This window comes from Pristiophorus japonicus, chromosome 1 (assembly GCF_044704955.1).
Source record: "Pristiophorus japonicus isolate sPriJap1 chromosome 1, sPriJap1.hap1, whole genome shotgun sequence".
Lineage (NCBI taxonomy): Eukaryota > Metazoa > Chordata > Chondrichthyes > Pristiophoridae > Pristiophorus > Pristiophorus japonicus.
In genome coordinates this window covers 87171553-87198909 of record NC_091977.1, presented here as the reverse complement: position 1 = coordinate 87198909, position 27357 = coordinate 87171553, and the positions used below count along the sequence as shown (strand labels likewise).

General features: G+C 45.0%; 1 protein-coding gene across 1 annotated transcript in view; it reads left to right on the top strand.

Moving 5' to 3' along the window:
* Window positions 1–27357, top strand: part of fbn2a (fibrillin 2a) — a 514209-nt gene that overhangs the window by 389187 nt on the left and 97665 nt on the right. The window contains exons 38-41 of the mRNA XM_070881599.1: window positions 1615–1683; window positions 3739–3864; window positions 4050–4175; window positions 5704–5853. Of these exons, the coding sequence (XP_070737700.1) occupies window positions 1615–1683; window positions 3739–3864; window positions 4050–4175; window positions 5704–5853 (471 nt within the window). The remainder of the gene's footprint in view (window positions 1–1614; window positions 1684–3738; window positions 3865–4049; window positions 4176–5703; window positions 5854–27357) is intronic.

Here is a 27357-nt window from a genome sequence, read left to right as displayed (position 1 = left end):
GATTCTCGGTTGCGACCGCAGAAACGCCTATCTATCCCTCTTACAATAGAATCCCCTACCACTATAGCTCTCCCACTCTTTTTCCTGCACTCCTGTGCTGTTTCATCTCGAACTAGGGGGCACAGTCTCAGGATAAGTGGTCGACCATTTAGAACTGAGATGAGGAGAAATCTCTTCACTCAAAGGGTTGTGAATCTTTGGAGTTCTCCACCTTAGAGGCCTGTGGATGCTCAGTCGATGATTCAAAATTGAGATTGATAGATTTTTGGGCACTAAGGGAGTCAAGGGATCTGGTGATAGGGTGGGAAAGTGGATTTGATTTAAAAGTTCAGCCATGATCTTATTGAATGATGGAGCAGGCTCAAGAGCCATATGATCCACTCCTGCTCCTATGTTATATGTTCTCATTTGTGCTAATAGACCCTTATGCAAATATCCATCATTGGCTTGCTTCATATATGATTTTGTAAAACTTTTGCTAATATTTCAAAGGGAGACTAATTACTGAGACTAACTAAAAGTAATATAATATTTGCTGCAGAATTTTATTAGAAGACCTATTTACTTGAAATTACTAACGCACCAAACCATCGGTCTGTTACCCAGTTTTCCAGGAGTTAATTTTGTAAGTCTGTGTGGCCGTCAGGAGCCTTGCCACCTGTGCACATCAGGAAATCGCAGGCTCGCTGCCCTCAATTTTTGATCCAGTAAAGTTAATTATGTGGTCAGTGCTCATGCAATTTCTTGATATGTACAACTGGCAGACAAAGCTTCCAAAGCAGTTTAAACTCAGAAAATTGGCCCTTTACTGGCCAGTCACCAAATGTTGTGAAGCGATATCCGGATTATTCTTTCAACTAAACGATAGCGAATGAAAATTAAACACTGCTAAATTAAGCTGTAATCTAAGTGTCAGGATTCATTTACACAAAATAGATGTTCCTGTGTATGGCAATGGAACACGTTCTGCTAAAAATAACATGGTTAATTAATATCCATGTATTTGATGCAGTTATGGTCTTTTTTGTTACATATTAATCAGTGAAGCACAGACTTGGATTCAGCAATATTGTCTTCAATCATACAGAAATCCATAACAAAGATTTGTGAAAGAGTGTAATTGACTAAAATCATGGATATATAAAAATCATCTACTCAGATCAATTATATAACTGTCTCCTCGTTCTGGGTCCAGATAGGTGTGAATTTCTGGAATGTTGCAACATTGACTTTCCAAGATTCCAGGAATATGTAATATTAGGAACATAGGAATTGTTGTCGAAAAAAAAATAAGGTTCATCGAGTTCACTTGCTACCATCTGATATGATGATATTCAGGAGCTAGTCTCCATTTTATTTTGGACAAATTATTAAAATTGAAATGCAGATAGGATAGATTGATGAATAGATTAGTGCACAATCATCTTTGTGAACTAACAATGTAGGTGATGTGCTTGACTTTATCAGCAGAGGGCCAGATAGAAATATATGAATTTGAAATAAAGTTACATGATTGAACACAACTTTAAATTGATTACCAAAAGTCTGAGCTAATTCACTTTATCCATTTACCCAGATAACAACTTTGAATATCTGTGCTATTTATATTTACAGCTGAATACAAGACACTTTGTCCAGGGGGTGAAGGATTTAGGCCCAACCCCATCACTGTCATCTTAGAGGGTAAGTATTGGATATTTATAATCCTGTAGAAATGTTTGACCCAAAGTACTTGGGCCTCGAAAATTTACTGGGAGTGGGATGTGCATCCCGGCATGTGTCAAAATGCATCTGGCCAGGACCTCCACTACTGACCCTGCCAAAGTTTGCAGGAGGTCCCTTCATTTTCATAAGAATGGCAGGTGTGACACACGTCTATGTTTGTTCATCGTGTTCCACGGGCCACAAGTTGTGGGAGAAGTCGGCGAGTCTGGAGGGGAGGGGGGGGGAGTGGGCGGCATACTTTCTGGAGAATCCCCCCCCTCCCCCCCCCCCCGCAGAAAGAAATTAAAAGTGTTTCCAGTTTTGCATTTAAATCATTTTTTTAAATAGTAAGGGTTTTTTTTCTTCGAAGCATCAAAGCCATGATTTGCGACCCTACCACTACATTCCCGGGAGGTTGACAGCAGGGTCCGTTGGAGGGGCTGTCCATTTTTGACCCGTTGCAGTGTAAAATATTTGCCATTATTCCAAGTTCTGCTACCTGCACAAAAGGGAAGTTTCCCGTACATGAAATCAGAATTTGAGCCTTAACCTTAAAAAGTGTTTTCTAGAATGATTTCTATCATAGAGAGAATAATGGTTTCACATTAACTGCATTGTCTTCTGTTCCCACTCCTGCAGCATTTCCTCTGGTGTTCCCTAAAGATCTATCCTCGGCCCCCTTCTATTTCTCATTTACATGCTATCCCTCGGCGATATCATCTGAAAACACAATATCAGATTCCATGTGTATGCTGATGGCACTCAGCTCTATCTCACCACTACCTCTCTAGACCCCTCTACTGTCTCACTGCTTGTCCGACATCCAATATTGGATGAGCAGAAATTTCCTCCCAAGTAAATAGTGGGAAGCCATTGTCTTTGGTCGCTGCCACAAACTCCGTTTCTGGGCACAGTTTCCATTTCTGGCAACTGTCTGAAGCTGAGCCAGGATATTCGCAACCTGCAGTGGGAATATTTTACCTCGATTACACAACTAACTGCAATTACAACTCAGATTGCACTTTAAGTACAGAGATGTATATCATCATGTACTATCCAACCTGTTCCTTTTTGCTTTCATTTTTGAGTAATATTTTGATTCATCAAGGTCAGGCATGTCAGTATTAAAGCATCATATGTTTCTGTTTTGGGCACCTAGTGTTGGCATAGAACACTCTCTGGTTAGTTAGAGCACGGATAGATGCAGAGTAAAGCTCCTTCTATTCTGTCTCTACAATAGGGCTGGAATTCCTCCTGTTGATTTTTACACTTAAATTATTGACATTTGGATAGAAAAATAAAGGGGTAGTTATGATGCTCCTTCATGCACTTCATCCTCAGAAAATAAAATGAGCAAAAATGTGCTCAGTAGTTATTACTACTTAAAACAATGGAATATATGATTATGCATGGTACTGCCATTTTGATACATGGTATTTAGCATCTGTATTGAATTTTAATATCAATATTTTTTGTTTTGATCTTTAAAAAAAAATCTGTTTAGATACAAAGACAGAGAAGCCTGTCAGTGTCTCTGTTTTCGAGCAGGAAAAAGGCAGTAATGCTGGAAAAATGACAGTGCACTATTTAAAGCAGTAATTAAAAAGCTTTTAAAATGATCCTTGTGGGATCAGAAGGAGCATTAATACCCTTCCTGGCCCCGTACGAATCTTCCCACCCTCTGTGTTCCCTCTACCCCACGGCTCCACTTTTGGCTTTGTTCCAAGGAGGAGCCACCGGATTTCTTTCCCAATCAACGAGATGTCTGGATCCGCTCTGGCAGCTTGCCGAGATCATTCAAATGAGGCCTGATAATGAAAATCCCATCAACATTAAAAACCTCACAATACTATGCCACCTGCCTGATGGAATCGGACATATGGAATCTAATTTTTGTTTTGTGTATCCAGATTGAATGCTATCAGCATCAAACAGTTCAGAGAGCTGAATTGGAGAAGTGACAACATTTTAGTGAGGTCATGCCCTTTGTGATGTTCTTTGTGAATGATTCTCTGGCTGTACTTTGCTTCTCAGATATTGATGAATGCCAGGAGCTGCCAGGCCTGTGTCAAGGTGGGAACTGTGTCAACACTTTTGGCAGTTTCCAGTGTGAATGCCCAGCTGGCTACTACTTAAATGACGACACCCGGATCTGTGAAGGTGAGGTACAGATATATTTGGAAGGGAGTGGTCAATACTTGGAACATTTTGTTAAAAACACATTTTTAAAAGAAAATGCAAACTATAAAACAATGCAGTTGATTAAAAAGGGGGAGCAATTGTTCAGCATCTAAATTATGCATCATATTCCTATAAAAAATAATCCACTGTCTGTGTTTTCACAGATTTTGATGAATGCGTTACCTACCCTGGTATCTGTGGACCTGGGACATGCTACAACACCTTGGGTAACTACACCTGTGTCTGCCCTCCAGAGTACATGCAGATCAATGGTGGAAACAACTGTATGGGTAAGTCATGCTGGTTATTAATCCCTCAAAGTTATTGAATTTTCAATGCGAGTCCAATAAAACAGCATCTGAAAAACAATTTTTCTTCTGCGATTTTCTCAAGAAAAGGCTGTGGAGGGCAGTGCAAAACCAAAACGCACATCGTCATTTAAGGCATTGGAATGAGACTTTGTTATTGTAGTTGTCAAGGAAATAATCAGTGATCCTGCTTGAATTTTAAGGTTCATAGCCTTTAAACTCAAGTACTTCCATCCGTGACGTAATGTCCCGATTGCAGTGATGCTGTTGGTAATTATCTGAAGCTGGATGAATGTCATCTCAGGAAGCAAAGTCAGGATATACAGGTCTTCAGGAAATTGGCACTTCCGAACCTTTCCTAGAATTAGTGTGTAGAATTCCACTCTCGGGGTCACTGGTATTCAAAGGTCAAACAGGAAAATATAAGAAAAAAAGCGAATTTGTCAACAAATATTAGTCGGACGCACATAATCAATATTTTAGTTAATATTGTATTTCTGTACAGTTCCCTTCAGATTTATATGGGAGTGCTTTAAGGGAGTGTGTTTTGATTTTCAAATTACATGAGAAAATAGATTTTTGAGGCTATTACTTATGTTAGTGTATAAATTAAAGACACTACACTTGCAAATAAGAGCAAGTGATGTATCTCTATTCTCATGCCATGAAGAGGAGCCAGCTAGTAAAGATGAAAACCTGCACCAGTGTGTTTCCACAAATATTGAAATAAATTACAGTCCCCACCACTTATACCATCCACCTTCATCACGAGCAGCTGCCTATATCAGACAAATAGCGATAACCACTTCTATTACCATTGGAGTTAATTACAAAGGCACTGCTTATAACATGTTAAGCATGCTAGCTATTTCGCACAGTTGTAGGCTCTTCAATAAGTTTGCACCTTGTTAATCCTCTTTATTTGTGAAATCAGTCATTTGTCTCAGTAATCAGATTCACAAAGGCATCAAAATCGGACCATGAAGGGACAAGAAAGGAAGAGTGAACACACATAATCAAAACCCGCCATGACTTCATCGGCTGTCATTTAATCCTTAGCACCTGAATATTGTTTGATTTCAGTCTGTCGAGAATATGTTAGCTGGCTCCAGTCTGTTAGAGCAACAAAATGAGGAGCCTCAACACTGAGATCGAAATGAGCAGACATAACCTGTTATGGTTTAACCAGTCCCTGCTTATAATGGACAAATCACATTAACACCAACGTGCCCTCTGTAAGTGGTGGAAGACTATATTGCTTGCCCCATAATTAGAACCCTTGTGCTTTTCTTGGAATTCCCAGATATATTAATATCGGATAGAATGTTGGCAGCAATTGATTGAATGTCTGGCTAGAAAGAGCAAATCAGGCAGTAAGTGTTGATCTAAAGTCCAACCGAAATGTTCTGCCATCAACAGACAGCCAATAAATATAAGATCAGAAATATTCCAACAGACATTTAAACATGACACCAGGCTTTGGGTTCTCATACTGTATTTATTTTTCCAGACATGCGAAAGAGCTTGTGCTATCGACACTACAACGAGACCTGTGAAAATGAGCTCTCCTTCAACCTAACCAAAAAAATGTGCTGCTGTTCTTACAATGTTGGAAAAGGCTGGAACAAACCTTGTGAACCCTGCCCGACGCCTGCTACATGTGAGTCAACAACCACTCTCACCACCTGGTTTCCACATTTCTCTTGTCACTCAATTAATGAAAGCAGAATATTTGCTTAAAAAATGTGGATTTATTCTATTCAAGCACATTAAATGATGACTTTTAGGTAAAGCAGATAGTTAAAAAAAACAGCAAATAGAATATTCACAGCACATAGAAAATTGAAAGCAGGAAAAGGTACAAGGCAAGATTATATTTTCCCTTGCACTGGGTAGTAGTGGGTTCACCACTGGGCATGGTGGCTACATCCTGCTGATGATTGTGAGTTCCCTTCTGTAGAAATATCTCAGATGTTGAAATATGGAAATAGTTACATGGCTACTTTACTCATCATGCTATCTATTTTTACCCACTGACCCTGGATGGAGTGAGCTATCTGGGTGCTCCCCAGAGCTGAAAGTAATGGCTTTGTTAGCAATTGCAATTCATTGCTTACATAGACAGATTGTCGAGGAATTGGTTGAAGCCTATCTCTTTGTTCTTGCCCTCCCTCAGAATAGCAATGTATTGAAGGCTACAACCAGTGGTGTGGTAGTGTTGCAGAAACAAAGGTTTCACAGTTGTCATTCTCAATTTGAGCTGATACAAAAGAAGAAGATTGCTGGTAGACCAAAGTAGAAGTATTTTGTAGCCAGTAAAGTCTTTGGTTATCATCTTCCACAGTGAGAAACAAGTTGCTATGTTTGAATAAAAGGTAAGTAAGGTTGACTCTGGGGCTGGTCCTTGAAGCAGTCCTGAGGGTATCAAGGTATCAAGGAGAGTGTAAGTTGAGATGAATGGTGTCATTCAAGGTTTCAATGGCTAATCTCTCATTTAGTTATTTTGTTCCCTCAGGTTTCTATGAGCATTAATGACTGTCAGCTAGGTTTTCACATTAGCATTGTTGTCAGAATAGAAATCCAATACATAAACACATTTAAAGTTTTGGAGAAGCATTACGGCTAGTATGAATTTAAGACAAAATGTTCACTTTTGATATGTTAATCAAACTAAGCTGAATTAATCAGAATTACTTCAATATTTCCACAAAGTAGCTCTTTATTGGAAAAATGTAGTGGATTTTGGCAGTTCAATGTGTCCTTTGTTTTTGATTAGTGTATAATTTGGAACTGAAGCTACCCAAGATACAATGCTCATGAATTCAATGAAAGCACGTTTTAAAACCAACTCAGCTATATTTGATTGACCAGGAACTTGTATTCCCCTCTGTTCTAGTTGATTCTTTGGAAGACAAGCAACTCAATCCTGCATACAGTGTAAAAGATAGCCTCCTTGTCTGACCAGTAATAAGAGCTCTGTGTGTAAGCCATGGGCCCCATACATTTCAGCATCATAATTTGACCATGCAGAATAGGGGCGACAAAAAGCACCAACATCACAAGATGATTAAGGATGAGGAAGGCTATTTGACCATTCATAAGTTATCGATTCAGAGAGATCCTAATGCCATCAATTGTGGCATCCAGTTGTTCCATGGTTTCTGCCTATTGCATACGACGTCACTCTATTGACAAAGAAAAATGTCCTGATTTAATCTTAAAATTACCGTTTATTAATTTGTACCTGCGCCCCCGTCTTAGTCCAGCAGTTCAATTTAAAGTATTTTTCCAGGTTAATATTTTCTATTCTAGTTTTCTATTTTCTCACTTTAAAAGCTTAAGCCTCTGTAGTTTATCATAATAACTCAGATTCCTAACACTAGGATTCGGCCTCACGGTTCTTCTCTGGACTATCTCTAGAGCTCAAACATCCCTCTTGTTTCATGGCGACCAGAATTGGATGAATATTCATGGTGCGGTCTGATCAGAGCACTCAAAAGTTTGATCATAAACTCCTCTGACATATTCTACTGTTTCGGCTACATATTTGAACATCCTATTGGCTTTGTTAAATGTTGCTTTGCAGTGACTAGACATGTTGAGCATCGAGTCCTCCGAGACGAATAGGGGCCGAAATTGCCCTCCGCCCGAAATGGGGCGCACCGACCGATTTTTAAATGTTCTGTGGAGCAGACAATACGGTGATTTTCAGCACTTTATTTCTTCTTGTTTCCGGTCGGGGCGGTGTTGGCGTTGGGAGAGGGGTAGGAGTGCAGGCGGGCTGGAGCAGCCGTCATCAGCGGGGCGGAAGTGGGGACGGGTCGGAACGGCTGTCGCTCCAAGTCATCAGCGTGCGCTGATGACGTCAGCGTGTCACTGATGACATCAGCAGTGCCGCATCACACTGACATGTGTCAGCTCCCCTCCCCTTCAAAGAGGAGAACCGCTGCATTCTCTGCAGCTACTTTAGTGGCAAACACTGGGCCATCAGGGAGGGTTTTGGCTGGGCCAGTAGCCTAGCACTCAAGAGGGGGTGCCAGGCTGCCTGTTGGCGGCCTGACTGAACCCATGGGCACAATTGTTGGTCCAACCTGGCAGTCGGCCGACAAGAAAAAATAAAATGGAGTCGCCGGCAGCACGACCTCCCCTTTAAGGGCAGATGCACTGCTCAGCCACAGATAGCTCCCTGAAGGGAAAGCTGTCAGTGGCACTGACCGGCAGCGGCGCAGCTCCTGTGGGGCAATTCTTCACGGGGGAAATTCCCTCGGGTCAATTTCCCACGGGGGTCAGAAAGGGGGTCGCCGCCGGTCGGTAAGGGGTCGGCGCATGCCTGACGTGGCGGGGAAATGGGTGGGCCGGTCCCATACACCGCTTCAAAAATAAAGGAGGGCAATTTCCACTCCGACCGAGCGGTGAGTCCTTGACCACACGTGGCCACCTCTTTGAGGCAGTCACAGCTCTTATAGACAGGGGCAATTGCAGCCCAATAGTCTCTTACAGGCTTATTCTCAGATATTGTAACATCATTCATAAAGTACATAATGTCATCTATTTCGCCTTCTCATGTGTAGCACTTTCCCCTTGCCTGCATTAAATTTCATCTGTCATTGTCTGCCCACTTAAATCTTTTGTTCAAACAACAAACAGATCAGATCAAAGCTCTGCAGTCCTAAAAAGTAGGACCTCAAAAGTAATAATCTCGGGATTGCTACCAGTGCCACGTGCTAGTCAAAGTAGGAATCACAGGATGGCTCAGATGAATATGTGGCTTGAGCAGGGTGCAGCATGGAGGGATTCAAATTCCTGGGGCATTGGAACTGGTTCTGGGGGAGGTGGGACCAGCACAAACCGGATGGTCTGCACCTGGGCAGGACCGGAACCAATGTCCTTGGGGGAGTGTTTGCTAGTGCTGTTGGGGAGGAGTTAAACTAATATGGCAGGGGGATGGGAAACAATGCAGGGAGACAGAGGGAAACAAAATGGAGACAGAAGCAAAAGACAGAAAGGAGATGAGTAAAAGTGGAGGACAGAGAAACCCATGGCAAAAAACAAAAGGAGTCACTGTACAGCAAAACTCTAAAGGGTCAAAGTGTAATAAAAAGGCAAGCCTGAAAGCTCGGTGCCTCAATGCGAGAAGTATTCGGAATTCAGGAGAGGGCTCTGAGCTAGTTAGAGTGGGTGAGAGCTCAGATGGACAGGACCACAAGAAAGAATGCAAAAGGCAGGAGGCAACAGAGCAGAGTAGCACTGGGGTAAGTGTGAACCACAAGGTGATAGGAAGGGACAATATGTATGAATATAAAGGGGCTGCAGGAGGGATCAAAACTAAAAATCATGGTTTAAAAACTAGTATTAAAACACTCTGCCTAAATGGACGCAGCATTCGAAATAAAGTAAATGAGTTGACGGCACAAATCATTACAAATGGGTATGATTTGGTGGCCATTACAGAAACGTGGTTGCAGGGTGGCCAAGATTGGGAATTAAATATACAGGGGTATCTGACAATTCGGAAAGATAGACAAGAAGGGAAAGGAGGTGGGGTAGCTCTGTTAATAAAGGATGATATCAGGGCAGTTGTGAGAGATGATATTGGCTCTAATGAACAAAACGTTGAATCATTGTGGGTGGAGATTAGAGATAGTAAGGGGAAAAAGTCACTGGTGGGCGTTGTTTATAGGCCCCCAAATAATAACTTCACGGTGGGGCGGACAATAATCAAGGGAATAATGGAAGCATGTGAAAAAGGAACGGCAGTAATCATGGGGGATTTTAACCTACATATCGATTGGTCAAATCAAATCGCACGGGGTAGCCTTGAGGAGGAATTCACAGAATGCATACGGGATTGTTTCTTAGAACAGTATGTTACAGAACCCACAAGGGAGCAAGCTATCTTAGATCTGGTCCTGTGTAATGAGACAGGAATAATAAACGATCTCCGAGTAAAAGATCCTCTCGGAATGAGTGATCACAGTATGGTTGAATTTGTAATACAGATTGAGGGTGAGGAAGTAGTGTCTCAAACGAGCGTACTATGCTTAAACAAAGGGGACTACAGTGGGATGAGGGCAGAGTTGGCTAAAGTAGAATGGAAACACAGACTAAACGGTGGCACAATTGAGGAACAGTGGAGGACTTTTAAGGAACTCTTTCATAGTGCTCAACAAAAATATATTCCAGTGAAAAAGAAGGGCGGTAAGAGAAGGGATAACCAGGGAAATAAAGGAGAGCATCAAATTAAAAACCAATGCGTATAAGGTGGCCAAGGTTCGTGGGAAACTAGAAGATTGGGAAAATTTTAAACGACAGCAAAAAATGACTAAGAAAGCATTAAAGAAAGGAAAGATAGATTACGAAAGTAAACATGCGCAAAACATAAAAACAGATAGTAAAAACTTTTACCGATATATAAAACGGAAAAGAATGACTAAAGTAAATGTTGGTCCCTTAGAAGATGAGAAGGGGGATTTAATAATGGGAAATGTGGAAATGGCTGAGACCTTAAACAATTATTTTGCTTCAGTCTTCACAGTGGAAGACACAAAATCCATGCCAAAAATTGCTGGTCACGGGAATGTAGAAAGGGAGGAACTTGAGATAATCACTTTCACTCGGGGGGTAGTGCTGGACAGGCTAATGGGACTCAAGGTAGACAAGTCCCCTGGTCCTGATGAAATGCATCCCAGGGTATTAAAAGAGATGGCGGAAGTTATAGCAGATGCATTCGTTATAATCTACCAAAATTCTCTGGACTCTGGAGAGGTACCAGCAGATTGGAAAGCAGCTAATGTAACGCCTCTGTTTAAAAAAGGGGGCAGACAAAAGGCAGGTAACTAACTATAGGCGGGTTAGTTTAATATCTGTAGTGGGGAAAATGCTTGAAGCTATCATTAAGGAAGAAATAGCGGGACATCTAGATAGGAATAGTGCAATCAAGCAGACGCAGCATGGATTCATGAAGGGGAAATCATGTTTAACTAATTTACTGGAATTCTTTGAGGATATAACGAGCATGGTGGATAGAGGTGTACCGATGGATATGGTGTATTTAGATTTCCAAAAGGCATTCGATAAGGTGCCACACAAAAGGTTACTGCAGGAGATAAAGGTACGCGGAGTCAGAGGAAATGTATTAGCATGGATCGAGAATTGGCTGGCTAACAGAAAGCAGAGAGTCGGGATAAATGGATCCTTTTCGGGTTGGAAATTGGTGGTTAGTGGTGTGCCACAGGGATCGGTGCTGGGATGACAACTGTTTACAATATACATAGATGATCTGGAAGAGGAGACAGAGTGTGGTGTAACAAAATTTGCAGATGACACAAAGATTAGTGGGAAAGCGGGTTGTGTAGAGGACACAGAGAGGCTGCAGAGATTTAGATAGGTTAAGCGAATGGGCTAAGGTTTAGCAGATGGAATACAATATCGGAAAATGTGAGGTCATCCACCTTGGAAAAAAAAACAGTAAAAGGGAATATTATTTGAATGGGGAGAAATTACAACATGCTGCGGTGCAGAGGGACCTGGGGGTCCTTGTGCATGAAACTCTTTTGAGTTTACCTGAAAATAAACATAAACATTAAAACCATGCCACCCGCCTGGGTGACACAGCAGACATTTTCAAGGCCCCTTTTTTTTTCTTTTTTTTTTGGTTTTTTTGGGGCGCTAAAATCAAATTTTTCCAGTGCCCCCTTTAAAAGGGGAGCGGGACACTAAAAGCACCGGCATTGAAAACAAATTAAACTTTAAAACGTAAAATCAAATTAAAATTTGGTTGCCGGGCGTGATGATGCACTCCAGTCCCTCCGGTGCCCACCTCTCGCGGAAGGCCGTGAGCGTACCGGTGGACACCGCGTGCTCCATCTCCAAGGACACCCTGGACCGGATGTAAGAGCGGAAGAGAGGCAGGCAGTCAGGTTGAACAACCCCCTCGACCGCCCGCTGCCTGGACCGGCTGATGGGTAGTGCCCAGGAGCAGTCCTACGAGGAGGCCTTCGGACCTACCCGCTCCCCTCCGCACAGGGTGCCCAAAGATCAGGAGAGTGGGACTGAAGTGCAGCCAGAATTTCAGGAGCAGCTCCTTCAAATAATGGAACAGGGGCTGCAACCTCGTGCACTCAATAAAAACATGGAACACGGACTCCTCCAGACCGCAGAAATTGCAGGCGGCCTGGGAGTCCGTGAACCGGCTTAAAAATTTATTGCACGGCACCACCCTCCAGGCCAAGTCCCCGATGAATAGTGGGAGGACCCCTGCGTAGAGTGCCCTCCATCGGGGACCCCCGCCTCCTCCGGATGGCAAGATGGTACGCCATGGCGTGTCCGGACGGCCGGCGAGGATGGCAAAGTTGAGAGTGTGCAGGAGCAGCCCGTACAGGAAACCCCTCCGCGCGGAACTGAAAGGCACGGAGGGGATTTCCCCGAGGCGGCTCAAGTTGTGAGGCGCCGGCCCCCCTTGTGCATGAATCCCCAAAAGTTCGTTTGCAGGTGCAACAGGTAATCAGGAAGGCGAATGGAATGTTGGCCTTCATTGCGAGAGGGATGGAGTACAAAAGCAGGGAGGTCCTGCTGCAACTGTACAGGGTATTGGTGAGGCCGCACCTGGAGTACTGCGTGCAGTTTTGGTCACCTTACTTAAGGAAGGATATACTAGCTTTGGAGGAGTTATAGAGACGATTCACTCGGCTGATTCCGGATATGAGGGGGTTACCTTACGATGATAGATTGAGTAGACTGGATCTTTACTTGTTGGAGTTCAGATGGATGAGGGGTGATCTTATAGAAACATTTAAAATAATGAAAGGGACAGACAAGCTAGAGGCAGAGAGGTTGTTTCCACTGGTCGGGGAGACTAGAACTAGGGGGCACGGCCTCAAAATACGGGGGAGCCAATTTAAAACCGAGTTGAGAAGGAATTTCTTCTCCCAGAGGGTTGTGAATCTGTGGAATTCTCTGCCCAAGGAAGCAGTTGAGGCTAGCTCATTGAATGTATTCAAATCACAGATAGATAGATTTTTAGCCAATCAGGGAATTAAGGGTTACGGGGAGCGGGCGGGTAAGTGGAGCTGAGTCCACGGCCTGATCAGCCATGATCTTGTTGAATGGTGGAGCAGGCTCGAGGGGCTAGATGGCCTACTCCTGTTCCTAATTCTTATGTTCTTATGTTCTGCCACATCCAGTTGTGAATGTTGGTGGACAATTAAACAACTAAGGGCAGGAGGAGACTCCATGAACATCCCCTCCTCAATATGGCAGAGCCCAGCACGTGAGTGCAAAAGATAAGGCTGAAGCGTTTGCAACTCTCTTCAGCCAGAGGTGCCAAGTGGATGATCCATCTTGGCCTCCTCCTGAGGTCCCCACCATCACAGAAGCCAGTCTTCAGCCAATTTGATTCACTCCTCGTGATATCAAGAAACGGCTGAATATACTGGATACAGCAAAGGCTATGGGCCCCGACAATATCCCGGCTATTGTACTGAAGACTCCGCTCCTAAAGTAGCTGCATCTCTAGGCAAGCTGTTCCAGCATAGCTACAACACTGGCACCTTTCCGACAATGTGGAAAACTGCTCAGGTATGTCCTGTCCACAAAAAGCAGGACAAATCCAATCCGGCCAATTACCGCCATATCAATCATCAGCAAAGTGATGGAAGGAGTCTTGACAGTGCTATCAAGCAGCACTTACTCACCAATAATCTACTCGCCGATGCTCAGTTTGGGGCCCAGAACTTACTACAACCATGGTCCAAACATGGACAAAACAGCCGAATTCTAGAAGTGAGGTGAGAGTGATAGCCCTTGATACCATGGCTGCATTTGACCGAGTGTGGCATCAAGGAGTCCTAGTAAAATTGAAGTTAGTGGGAATCAGGGGGAAAACGCTCCGCTGGCTGGAGTCATACTTAGCATAAAGGAAGATGGTTGTGGTTGTGGGAGGCCTATCATCCCAGCCCCAGTACATCACTGCAGGAGTTTCTCAGGGCAGTGTCCTCGGCCCAACCATCTTCAGCTGCTTCATCAATGACCTTCCCTCCACCATAAGGTCAAAAGTGAGGATGTTTGCTGATTGCACAGTGTTCAATTCCATTCGCAACTTCTCAGATAATGAAGCAGTTCATGCCCACATGCAGCAAGACCTGGACGACATTCAGGCTTGGGCTGATAAGTGGCAAGTAACATTTGCGCCACACAAGTGCCAGGCAATGACTATCTCGAACAAGAGAAATTCTAACCACCACCCCGTTGACATTTAACAGCATTACCATCGCCGAATCCCCCACCATCAACATCCTGGGGGTCACCAATGACCATAAAATTAACTGGACCAGTCACATAAATACTGTGGCTACAGGAGCAGGTCAGAGGCTGGGTATTCTGCGGTGAGTGTCTCACTTCCTGACTCCCCAAAGCCTTTCCACCATCTACAAGGCGCAAGTCAGGAGTGTGATGGAATACCCTCCACTTGTCTGGATGCGTGCAGCTCCAACAACACTCAAGAGGCTCAACACCATCCAGGACAAAGCAGCCCAATTGATTGACACCCCATCCACCACCTTAAACACTCATTCCCTCCACCACCGGCGCACCATGGCTGCAATGTGTACCATCTATAAGATGCACTGCAGCATCTCGCCAAGGCTTCTTCAACAGCACATCCCAAACACGTGACCTCTGCTACCTAGAAAGACAAGGGCAGCAAGCACATGGGAACATCCTCACCTCCAAGTTCCCCTCCACACCATCGTGACTTGGGAATATATTGCTGTTCCTTCATTGTCACTGGGTCAAAATCCTGGACCTTCTTCCATATCAGCACTGCGGGAGTACCTTCACCACACGAACTGCAGCAGTTCAAGAAGGTGGCTCACCATCACCTTCTCAAGGGTAATTGGAGATGGGCAATAAATGCTGCCCTCGCCAGTGACACCCACATGCCACAAATAAAAAATAACTCATTCTTTAATTTCTAAATCGCCTTTTCTGATACTATAGCCACTCCTAGTTTGGTAACATCTGCAAATTTGGCCACTTCACATTGAGTTTCTGAATCCAGATCATTTGTGTGGGTCAGAAAGAGTAGTAGTTTGAACAACAAGCCTTGAGAGACCCCACTCAGTATTTGTTCCCCCTCCCCATTTTGATAAAATTTCTTATGTTATTGATTGTATTTTGGAACTGAAATCATCCAAAGTACTGTACTTAATAATTCAATAAAAATATATTTTAAAATCATTCAGACACTTGTGTTACAGTCCCATTGTAGTCCATTCTTTGAAACTGAAGCCAATCCGGGGTAAAACACAGGCTCCTTGTTTCCCACCCATCAGCTAATTTCTTATCCATTCTCAGCATTTAGCCTGCTTTAATTTCAATTAATAGCCTTTTGTGTGGAACTTTTATCAAATGCCTTTTGAAAGTCCGGGTACACAATGCCAGGATTTACTATAGTCTAATTGGGCAAAGAAACCGAGGAGATTGGTCAGGCAAGATCTTGGTCCTGATCTTAATTTACATTATGCAAGAGGGGAAAACCGTGTTCCTGATGTTTTCTTATTTTTCCAGAGAAGCCCACAAAAAGGCTATCATTGCCTTCAAAAACAGCAGCTTACACTTGGGGCACACAGAAATATGGCTGATTATAAGATTAATCACTGATTCTATTCTTCCTGCTCCACATGAAAACCTCCGACCACTGATTGCCCCTCCCGATTGCATATTCTACTCCAGACTCACTGGAGTCTTGCTAGCATCCAAGCTGGTCGAATTTGCTCTCCATCACAACTGGCATACCTCTGGGATGTCAACTGGTGCCCACTGTTTACCAGTACTATCTTAATGAAGCCAACAAACCAATTTGCTATGGTCCTGCCACTGGCTTCATTAGGCTTGTGCAGTATGTGTAACACTGGGATCGTGCCAAATTCGGACTTGATCCAATTTCTCAGCCTTTGACTTTCCAGTATGAATTTGGCAGGTTCAGTGTTCTATTTCAATATTCATTACCTTCCTTCTTTATAGACGCTCTCTCTGTTTCTCGGTCCTTCAGGTACATGAGTCCACTGAGTATGATTGGAACAAGTATTATTTGCCACTGACGTGATTTCATTGAGTTGATCACAAACAAAGCAAATAAGCAGACTCACAAAAAATAAGCATTTTCTCAGTAAACAATGTCATAAATTTATTAAATAATATGAATTAAAATTATTTACATGCTTCTTGTATGTTTGGAGATACAAAATATGATCCCTGGGGCAAAATTAATACATAATATAATGCCTTTTCAGAAACAGTAAATAAACCATGGTCTTCCCAAGAAAAATCAGATAATCGGACTGATCCATTGGGCTACAGGGCAGTTTTATACACTGAAAATCAACAATCTAATATTTAAGCTTTTATTTTTTACTAACATTTGTGCAACAGGATTTATTGGTGCTAAAGGCCTTCCATTTATGTACCACATCAAGATTTTTTATACAGACCGTTTTTTTCTTACTTGAACAATGGTATAGTCTTACTTGGATTCCCTCCTTTAAGTTAACCCTTTGTATGCTGCTCTTGGTTTTTGTATTCCTTCTCAACTATACACTAATATACATGATGGAAACCGCCCAACCAGTCACAACATATTACAGGTTGAACCTCCCTTATCCAGAACCCTCAAGACCTGGTCTGTTCTGGATAAGGGATTTTTCCGGAAGAGGGGTGGTCACGTTAAATTGGATGGTACAGATACTGGGCAAGGGGATATCAGGGCTGGCTGGCTTGGGGCTGGGAGTGCGGCAAAGAGACCATGGGGGTGGGGGAGCGGTGGATCGTGGGGTCAGGCCAGCGATTGCGGGAGTTGATAGCGAGGAAGGACTTCACTTTGTTCAATTTATTCGTGTCGGAGTTCTGCGCATTCACCACCCGGTGGCCGGGAATGTTTCCGGACGAGGGGTGGTTCCGGATAAGGGAGTTCTGGATAAGGGAGGTTCAACCTGTACAACATAAACAAGCAATACAACATTTTGAATGCAAAGTCTTCATGAGTTGTGAGGGCGGATAATAAAGAAAAGTCACTACGAATACTTTTACTAGTCCAGTACGTAAGTATTTCTTGATATCTGTTCTAAATTAATTTCCATTTGTGTCCTCTGGACCTATTTTTAAGTAACAATCTGGGTTTATGTTATCTATACTGTCTATAATTGATATTGTTCATAGAGGTACCCATTTCACTAATGTGTAAGACTATATTACGTACTTTTCTGGCTCCCGTGTTAGCTGACATTGCTAAAAAAGTTCTCTCCTCAGGTACTGTCCCCCTCTCCTTCAAATCTGCGGTCATCACACCTCTCCTCAAAAAAACCAATTCTTGACCGCATTGTGCTTGCAAGCTACCGCCTCATCTCCAACCTCCCTTTCCTCTCCAAAGTCCTTGAAAGCGTTGTCGCCTCCCAAATCTGTGCCCATCTTTCTCGAAACTCCATGTTTGAATCCTTCATAGAAACATAGAAACATAGAAAATAGGTGCAGGAGTAGGCCATTCGGCCCTTCGAGCCTGCACCGCCATTCAATGAGTTAATGGCTGAACATGCAACTTCAGTACCCTATTCCTGCTTTCAATCTGACTTCTTCCCCTGCCACAGTACCGAAACGGCTATCATCAAAGTCTCAAATGACATCCTTTGTGACTGACAAAGGTAAACTATCCCTCCTCATCCTTCTCGACCTATCTGCAGCCTTTGACACGGTTGGCCACTTCATACTCCTCCAACGCCTCTCCACCGTCGTCCAGCTGGGTGGGACTGCACTCACGTGGTTCCATTCTTATCTATCTAATCGTAGCCAGAGAATCACCTGCAATGGCTTCTCTTCCCATTTCCACATCATTACCTCTGGGGTCTAAGGATCTATCCTTGGCCCCCTCTTATTTCTCATCTGTATGCTGCCCCTTGACGACATCATCCAAAAACACGGCATCAGTTTCCATATGTGCACTGACGACACCCAGCTCTACCTCACCAACACTTCTCCCCCATCCATGGTCTCTAAATTGTCAGACTGTTCGTCCGACATCCAGTACTGGATGAGCAGAAATTTTCTCCAATTAATACTGGGAAAACCGAAGCCATTATCTTTGGTCCTTGCCACAAACTACGTTCCCTAGCCACCGACTCCATCTCTCTCCCTAGCTTCTGTCTGAGCCTGAACCAAACTGTTCGCAACCTAGATGTCATATTTGACCTTGAAATGAGCTTCCGACATATCTGCGGCATAACTAAAACCGCCTATTTCCACCTCCATAACACTGCCCGTCTCTGCCCCTGCCTCAGTTCACCTGCTGCTGAAACCCTCATCCATGCCTTTGTAACCTCTAGACTTGACTACTCCAACGCACTCCTGGGTGGCCTCCCACCTTCTACCCTATGTAAACTTGAAGTCTTCCAAAACTCTGCAGTCCGTGTCCTAACTCGCACCAAGTCCTGCTCACCCATCACGCCTGTGCTCGCTGATCTACATTAGCTCCCGGTTAAGCAACACCTCGATTTCAAAATTCTCATCCTTGTTTACAAATCCCTCCATGGCCTCGCCCCTCCCTATCTCTGTAATCTCCTTCAGCCTCTCAACGCCCAGAGTGTCTGCACTCCTCAAATTCTACTCTCTTGAGCATCCCTGATTATAACTGCTCAATCATCGGTGGCCGTGCCTTCAGTTGCCTGGGCCCTAAGCTCTGGAACTCCCTCCCTAAACCTCTCTGCCTCTCTAACTCTCTTTCCTCCTTTAAGGTGCTCCTTAAAACCTACTTCTTTGACCAAGCTTTTGGTCATCTGCCCTAATAATTTCTTATGTGACTCAGTGTCAAATGTATTTGTTTTGTCTTATAACACTCCTGTGAAGTGCCTTGGGATGATTAAAGGCACTATATAAATACAAGTTGTTGTTGTTGTTATAATTATGTATGAAACTAGCGGAGAGACCTTAGCCCTTCAGGTTATGCTATCATTCTTTAAATAAGATCCTAACTTAGATGTAGAAAATGAACAAGTTTAAACCTGGCTACTGAAACAAAATCTGAACAGAAATTAAAACAAAAGCAGCAATCTCATATAAAGAGTGTTTTATTCAAACTCAGTTCCATATACACATTAACCCCTTTACACTTTACACTTACAATCAGCTTTGTTGCTGTTTTCTGTAGCCTTTTATAAAGCAAGTGCATGATTTTCATCTATAGTGTAGCTACCAGTATGATACAATAGGCTACAATATTGGGGCTCCAGTTCAGAACCTTGTTTACACTACCTGATTCTCAACTGCAGTTTGATAAGGTGCCACACAAGAGGTTATTACACAAAATTAGGACTCATGGGATTGGGGGTAATGTATTGGCATGGATTGAGGATTGGTTAATGGACAGAAAACAGAGAGTAGGAATAAACGGGATTTTTTCGGGTTGGCAGGCTGTAACTCGTGGGGTACTGCAACTTTCAGTGCTTGGGCCTCAGCTATTTACAATCTATATTAATGACTTCGATGAAGGGACTAAGTGTAACATCTCCAAGTTTGCTGATGATACAAAGTTAGGTGAGAAAGTAAGCTGTGAGGAGGACGCAAAGAGGCTGCAGAGATATATTGACAGGTTGACTGTGATATGTCCTTACTATACAGTATAAATGCACACGAGGCCCATACTTGAGAGAAAGTCACTCTGTGAGCAGTTATCTTTATTACCAAGACCTCAGGTCATGAAGGTGGGTGGAACTTTCCCTTTTATACCTGAAAGTCCAGGTTAGGAGTGTCTCCCACAAGTTCACCCCGTTGTGGTCAATGTTCTCAAGCTGTGCAACTTAGGTCAGCTTATACATGCGTGACAATGATAGTTGAATACATGACATCACCTCCCCCGCAAAGTCTTATTGGGATCACAGGTTAAGTCTCTCTAGTGGTTTACGCTCCCTTGTAGAGCGTCTGAGTTGGGGCTCCGGTTGTTGGGTGCTGGCCTGAGTGTCTGCTGTTTGCGGTGCCTCAGGCCTATCCGGACTGCCCACAGTGACTGAGCTCTCCTCCACTTGGTTCCGGTATTCGGTCACCTGTGGTGGAGTAAACTCTACGTCGTGTTCTTCCTCTGCTTCTTCTATGGGGTTGCTGAAACTCCTTTTAGTTTGATCCACGTGTTTGCGGCAGATTTGTCCATTGGTAAGTTTAACTACCAAAACCTTATTCCCCTCTTTGGCAATCACAGTGCCTGCAAGCCATTTGGGCCGTGCAGTGTAATTATGGACAAGAACAGAGTCATTGACATCAATACATCGCACCCTCGCATTCCTGTCATGGTAGTCACATTGTGACTGACGTCTGCTCTCAACAATTTCTATCATATTAGGGTGTATAAGGGATAACCTGGTTTTGAGCGTCCTTTTCATTAGCAGCTCTGCGGGTGGAACCCCTGTGAGCGAGTGTGGTCGGGATCTATTGGCCAACAGGAGGCGTGATAAGCGGCTTTATAGGGAAACCCCTCGGATTCTGAGCATCCCCTGTTTGATTATCTGCACTGCTCGTTATGCCTGGCCATTTGAGGCCGGCTTGAACAGTGCCGTTCTGACATGGTTGATTCCATTGCCTGCCATGAAGTCCTGGAATTCAGTGCTTGTGAAGCACGGGCCATTGTCACTGATCAAGACATCTGGTAGACCATGGACGGTGAACATTGCCCGTAGACTTTCTACCGTGGCAGAGGATGTGCTTGAATTTAAAATGGCACACTCAATCCATTTGGAGTAGGCGTCTACTACAACCAAAAACATTTTTCCCATGAAAGAACCTGCGTAGTCCACATGGATGCGTCACCATGGCTTGGCGGGCCAGGACCAGGGGCTAAAGGGGGCTTCCCTGGGTGCGTTGCCCAGCTGAGCACACATGTTGCACCTGCGAACACAAAGTTCCAGGTCTGCATCTATCCCTGGCCACCAAACGTGTGACCTGGCAATTGCCTTCATCATGACAATGCCCGGGTGCTCATTGTGAAGTTCTCTGATAAACACCTCTCTGCCCCTTTGGATCATGACTACTCGGTTTCCCCACACTAGGCAATCGGCCTGAATCGAGAGTTCATCCTTGCGCCTATGAAACGGTTTAAATTCCTCAGGGCATGCCCCGTACGTGGCTGCCCAGTCCCCATTCAGGACACATTTCTTAACTGAAGACAGTGGCGGGTCTTTATTTGTCCAGACTTTAATCTGACTGGCTGTCACAGGTGAGCCTTCGCTTTCGAAAGCTTCAACAGCCATGACCATCTCAGCATCATGCTCAGTTGCCCCCTCACTGGTGGCTAGTGGGAGCCTACTGAGTGCATCGGCGCAGTTTTCAGTGCCCGGTCTGTGCCGAATTGTGTAGTGATAGCCGGCGAAAGTAAGTGCCCACCTCTGTATGCGGGCCGATGCATTCACATTTATGGCCTTGTTTTCGGCCAAAAGGGTTGCTAGGGGTTTGTGATCTGTCTCCAGCTCAAATTTCCTGCCAAACAGGTACTGGTGCATTTTTTTTACTGCATATACACATGCTAGCACTTCCTTTTCTACCATCCCGAAGCCCCTTTCTGCCTGGGACAGACTACTGGAGACATAAACTACCGGCTGTAACTGACCATTGGCATTCACATGCTGCAACACACACCCGACCCCATAGGACGACGCATCGCACGTTAGAACAAGTTTCTTACACGAGTCATATAACGTTAACAGTTTGTTGGAGCATAACAAGTTGCATGCTCTATCAAAAGCCCTTTCCTGGCTGTCCCCCCCAGACCCAATTACGACCTTTGCGTAGGAGCACGTGTAGCGGCTCTAACAGCGTGCTCAATTGGGAAGAAAGTTACCAAAATAGTTCAGGAGCCCCAGGAACGAACGCAACTCCATCATGTTATGGGGTCTGGGTGCTCTCTGGATCGCTTCCGTTTTGGACGCAGTGGGTCTGATCCCGTCTGCTGCTACCCTCCTCCCCAGGAATTCAACCTCTGGAGCTAAGAAGACGCACTTCGCCTTTTTCAGTCGCAGCCTTACCTGATCCAGTCTGCGTAGCACCTCCTCCAGGTTGTGGAGGTGTTCTTCAGTACCGCGACCCATGATGAGGATGTCGTCTTGAAAAACCACCGTCCTTGTAATCAACTTGAGGAGGCTTTCCATATTTCGCTGAAAGATCGCGGCGGCCGAACGAATCCCGAACGGACATCTGTTATACTCAAACAATCCCTTGTGTGTCCTGATGGTGGTCAGCTTCTTCGACTCACTTGCCAGCTCCTGGGTCATGTAAGCTGAGGTCAGGTCCAATTTTGAAAAAGGTTTGCCACCAGATAGCGTCGCAAAGAGATCCTCCGCTCTCGGTAGCGGGTACTGGTCTTGGAGTGACACCCGATTGAGGGTGGCCTTGTAATCGCCACATATCCTGACCGACCCATCCGCCTTGAGCACCGGCACAATCGGGCTCACCCAGTCACTGAATTCGACTGGTGAGATGATGCCTTCCCTCAGCAGGCGGTCCAATTTGCATTCTATCTTTTCCCGCATCACGTACGGCACCACTCTGGCCTTGTGGTGTACTGGCCTGACGTCCGGGTTTATGTGAATCACTACCTTGGCCCCCATGAAAGTGCCAATGCCGGGCTGAAATAATGTCAAATTTGTCCAGGACCTGTGAGCATGATACTCACTCCACAGAAGAAATTGCATTGATATCGCCCCATTTCCAGTTCATGACAGCAAGCCAACTCCTCCCCAGTAGTGCGGGACCATCCCCTGGGACAATCCAGAGTGGCAACCTGTTCTCCGAATCTTTGTGGGTCACGACTACTGTGGCGCTGTCTAACACCGGAATGATCTCCTTTGTATATGTCTGTAGCTGTGCGTCAATCGGCAATAATTTTGGCCTCCTGGCCTTGGACACCCACCACCTTTCGAACTGTTTGATACTCATCAGTGACTGGCTGGCCCCCGTGTCTAGCTCCATTAATACTGGGATGCCATTGAGGAGCACTTTCATCATTATCGGTGGCGTCCTGGGATAGGAACTTTATATGTGCTCCACATGAACTCGCTGAACTTGAGCTTCCAGTGATTTCCCCCAGTATTCATTTGGCCTCGTCGGGCTTACATCGGCTTCATCCTCCTCGTACATCAACCTGGCTGCAGGCTTCCTGCACATACGCGCCAAGTGACCACTGACGTTGCAGTTTCTGCAGGTATATTGCTGATACCTGCAAGCTCTGGCTGGGTGTTTGCCTCCACACCTGCAGCATGAGCTGGCGGCCCCATTGTTGGAAACAAAAGGTCCATTACCAGTCAATCGTCTCTGACTGTCTCTGTAACTGTCCTTAAGCTCACCATTAACTGGTGTTGATGGCCCCATTACTGTCCGCATTGTCCATTGCGATGGCATGAATCGCCGTTCAGCTAGCCATTGTCTCCGTTGAATTCCTCCTTTGGGTTCGACTACATGCTGGGGCATGTCCGATTGCCTTTGTCTGCCTAGAGAATTGTCTGCCGCGTTAACAATGTTGACTCCCTGGTCGTTTGCCGCATTTGAGCCAAGATTTTTGTCATACATCATTCTGGTCTCTTCCTCCCCTGAGATAAATGTCTGGGCTATCAGAGCCGCCGCGTCCAAGGTCAAGTCTTTGATCTCAATCAGTTTCCTGAAAACCCCAGCGTGCCCGATGACCTCAATAAAAAAGTCTCGCAGCATCTCCGCTCTGCATGCATCTGTGAACTTACATAGGCTCGCCAATCACCGGAGATCTGCCACGAAGTCAGGAACGCATTGCCCTTCTCACCGCCGGTGCGTGTAAAACCGCTGTCTCGCCATGTGCATGCTGCTCGCCGGTTTAAGGTGTTCCCCAATCAACATATTGAGCTCTTCGAACATCTTGTCCACCGGCTTCTCTGGCACTAGAAGGTCCTTCATCAGGGAGTACGTTCTGGATCCACAACCCGTCAGGAGATGAGCCCTGCGTTTGTCGGCCGAACCCTGTCCCAACCATTCCTTAGTGACAAAACTTTGCTGTAGTCTTTCAATAAAGTCGTCCCAATCATCACCAACACAGTACCTCTCTTCTGTGCTGCTAGTGGCCATGCTCGCATGGTTTAAATCCCAGTTTCTCATTGCCAATGATATGTCCTTACTATACAGTATAAATGCACACGAGGCCCATACTTGAGAGAAGGTCACTCTGTGACCAGTTACCTTTATTACCAAGACCTCAAGAGCAGACGGTGGGTGGAGCTTCCCCTTTTATACCTGAAAGTCCAGGTTCGGAGTGTCTTCCAAAAGTTCACCCCCTTGTGGTCAATGTTCTCAAGGTGTACAACTTAGTCAGCTTATACATGGGTTACAATGATAGTTGAATACATGACATCCTGAATGGGCAAGAATGTGGCAAATGGAATAGAATGTGGAGAAGTGTGAAGTTATCCACTTTGGTATGAAAAACAAAAAAGCAGAATATATTTTGAATGGTGAGAGACTGGGAAATGTTTGCATTCAGAGGGACCTGGGTGTCCTTCCACATGAATCACATGCAGGTACAGCAAGCAATTAGGAAAGCAAATGGTGCATTAGCTTTTGATACAAAAGGACTAGCGTATAAGGAAAAATAAATCTTACTACAATTATACAGGACATTGGCGAGGCTAATTCAGATCTGGTCTGGTTCTGGTCTCCTTACCTTAAAGAAAGACATACTTGCCTTTGAGGGAGTGCAGCAAAGGTTTACTAGATTGGTTCCTGGGATGAAGGGATTGCCCTATGAGGAGAGATTGAGTAGACAGAGGGGCCAGAATTTCCCTCTGCGAGAAATTGGGGAGGGCACTACGAATTCGCCGGAAATTTACCACCCAGCAAGAGTTGGAGGGAAGAGCAGGAAAATTCGGCTCTTTAACTCTGACACCGCCTCCCAGTGCTTTGGGGCGCTGTTGGAGACGCTTTTGGGTCGGGGCAGTGGCCATCACCACCGCGTTGACAAGTCGTATCGTCCCTCCCCTTTACTTAAAGGGGAGAGACGCAGCGAGGCCTAGTGAGGCCTCCGTAAAGCACACTAGGCCACCAGGGAGGGGTTTGACCGGGCCAACAGCCACCATTGTCGGGCCGACTCAGAAGTCGGCTGACAACTAATACAAAATGGGGGCCACGTCTATATGCCCTCCCCCTTAAGGGCGGCCGATCACCCAGCCACTGGCAGTTTCCTGCCTTGTGAAGCTGTTGGGGGCACCGACTGGCAGTAGCCGCGCTCCCACGAGGCAATTTCCCCCACAGGGTGGAAAAGGGGTCGGCGCGCGGCCTACAACGGTTCGGAGCGCCAAGCGGAACGGAAATACGGGCCGCGACGGTAACCTATTTCCGCCACCCCTGGCCCGGGAGCAATTATGGATGGGTCAGCCCCACACCTGCCCCCGGTCGGATAGGCCTTACCATCTCTAGCAGGCCTTTTTCTGAAGGGGAATTTCCCCCCAGGTCTATATTCCCTAGAGTTTAGAAGAATTAGAGGTGATCTCATTGAAACATATTAGACTGAGGAGGAGACATCTCTTCACTCAAAGGGTTGTGAATCTTTGGAATTCTCTACCCCAGAGAGCTGTGGATGCTCAGTCATTGAGTATATTCAAGACAGAGGTCGATACATTTTTGGAAACAAACGAATTAAGAATATGGGGATGATGTGAGAAGGTGGAGTTGAGGTAGAAGATAATAAGATAATGAGGGGGCTCAACACGGTGGATGCAGAGAGGATATTTCCACCCATAGGGGAAACTAAAACTAGGGGACATAGAGCCCAAATTTCCCCATGAGTTGCACCATTTTTTTTGGTGTGACTTGATTTTTCTGGTGTATCATTTTAGTTGCAAATATGGCCATTTAATTTGGGCCAGTGTCAGTGAGTAAGTTAGGTTTTTTTGTTAGGTCAGTCTTTTTTTCCAAAAGGAGCGTTCTCAGCCACTGACATCATTTATGCCAATTTGGCCAGAAAAAAGTTGTACTAAACTAACTTAGGGCAGCGTATGTGTTCACTTTTGTCCGGACAGAAAGATCTTACTTACAGTTAAGGAATCGGTGCAAGTAACTACATTTAAAGCACCACCAAGCACCAAACAAAGCACAAAAAGTAATAAGCAATTACTTAACAAATAAAATAGAAGGAACCCTGCACCTAAAGCACCAAGACCAAAGTAATAAGCAATCAATAAATAACAAATAAAAAATAGAACGAATTCTACACCTAAAGCACCAAAATCAATCAGTAAATAACAAATAAAAAATAGAAGTCCTCCCTTAGGAAACGCAGCGGGCCACCGATGAGGGAGCCCATTCAGCCAGGGCTAGGGATGGTGTGCTTCTGCCCCTCCCACACAGCCTGCAGCGTGCGTTTGCAGAAACGGCCTGCCAGGAGCTACTGCACATGCGCGCAGACTCGAGAGCGCATGTGCAGAGGTCCTGGCACTGTTTTCAGCGCCGGGACCTAGCTCCGCCCCACTCTCTTTGTTCTGCGCCTCGCCAGCTCCACAGATGGCCCGAGAATCGGCCATGATCGCAAGTTTCTTTTTGGCGCTGCTTCTGATCTAAAATGCCGGCAGGGGCTCAGAGGTGCACCGAAAAAAGCGGAGGGCCAAATTGGACCCAATGTCTCAGAATAAGGGGCCATCCATTTATAACTGGGATGAGGAGGAATTTCTTCTCTCAGAGGCTTGTACATAGAAACATAGAAACATAGAAAATAGGTGCAGGAGTAGGCCATTCAGCCTTTCGAGCCTGCACCGCCAGTCAATAAGATCATGGCTGATCATTCCTTCAGTACCCCTTTCCTGATTTCTCTCCATACCCCTTGATCCCCTTAACCATAAGGGCCATATCTAACTCCCTTTTGAATAAATCCAGTTAACTGGCATCAACAACTCTCTGCGGCAGGGAATTCCACAGGTTAGCAACTCTCTGAATGAAGAAGTTTCTCCTCATCTCAGTCCTAAATGGCCTACCCCTTATCCTAAGACTATGTCCCCTGGTTCTGGACTTCCCCAACATCAGGAACATTCTTCCCGCATCTATCCTGTCCAGTCCCGTCAGAATCTTATACCTTTCTATGAGATCCCCTCTCATCCTTCTCAACTCCAGTGAACAAAGGCCCAGTTAA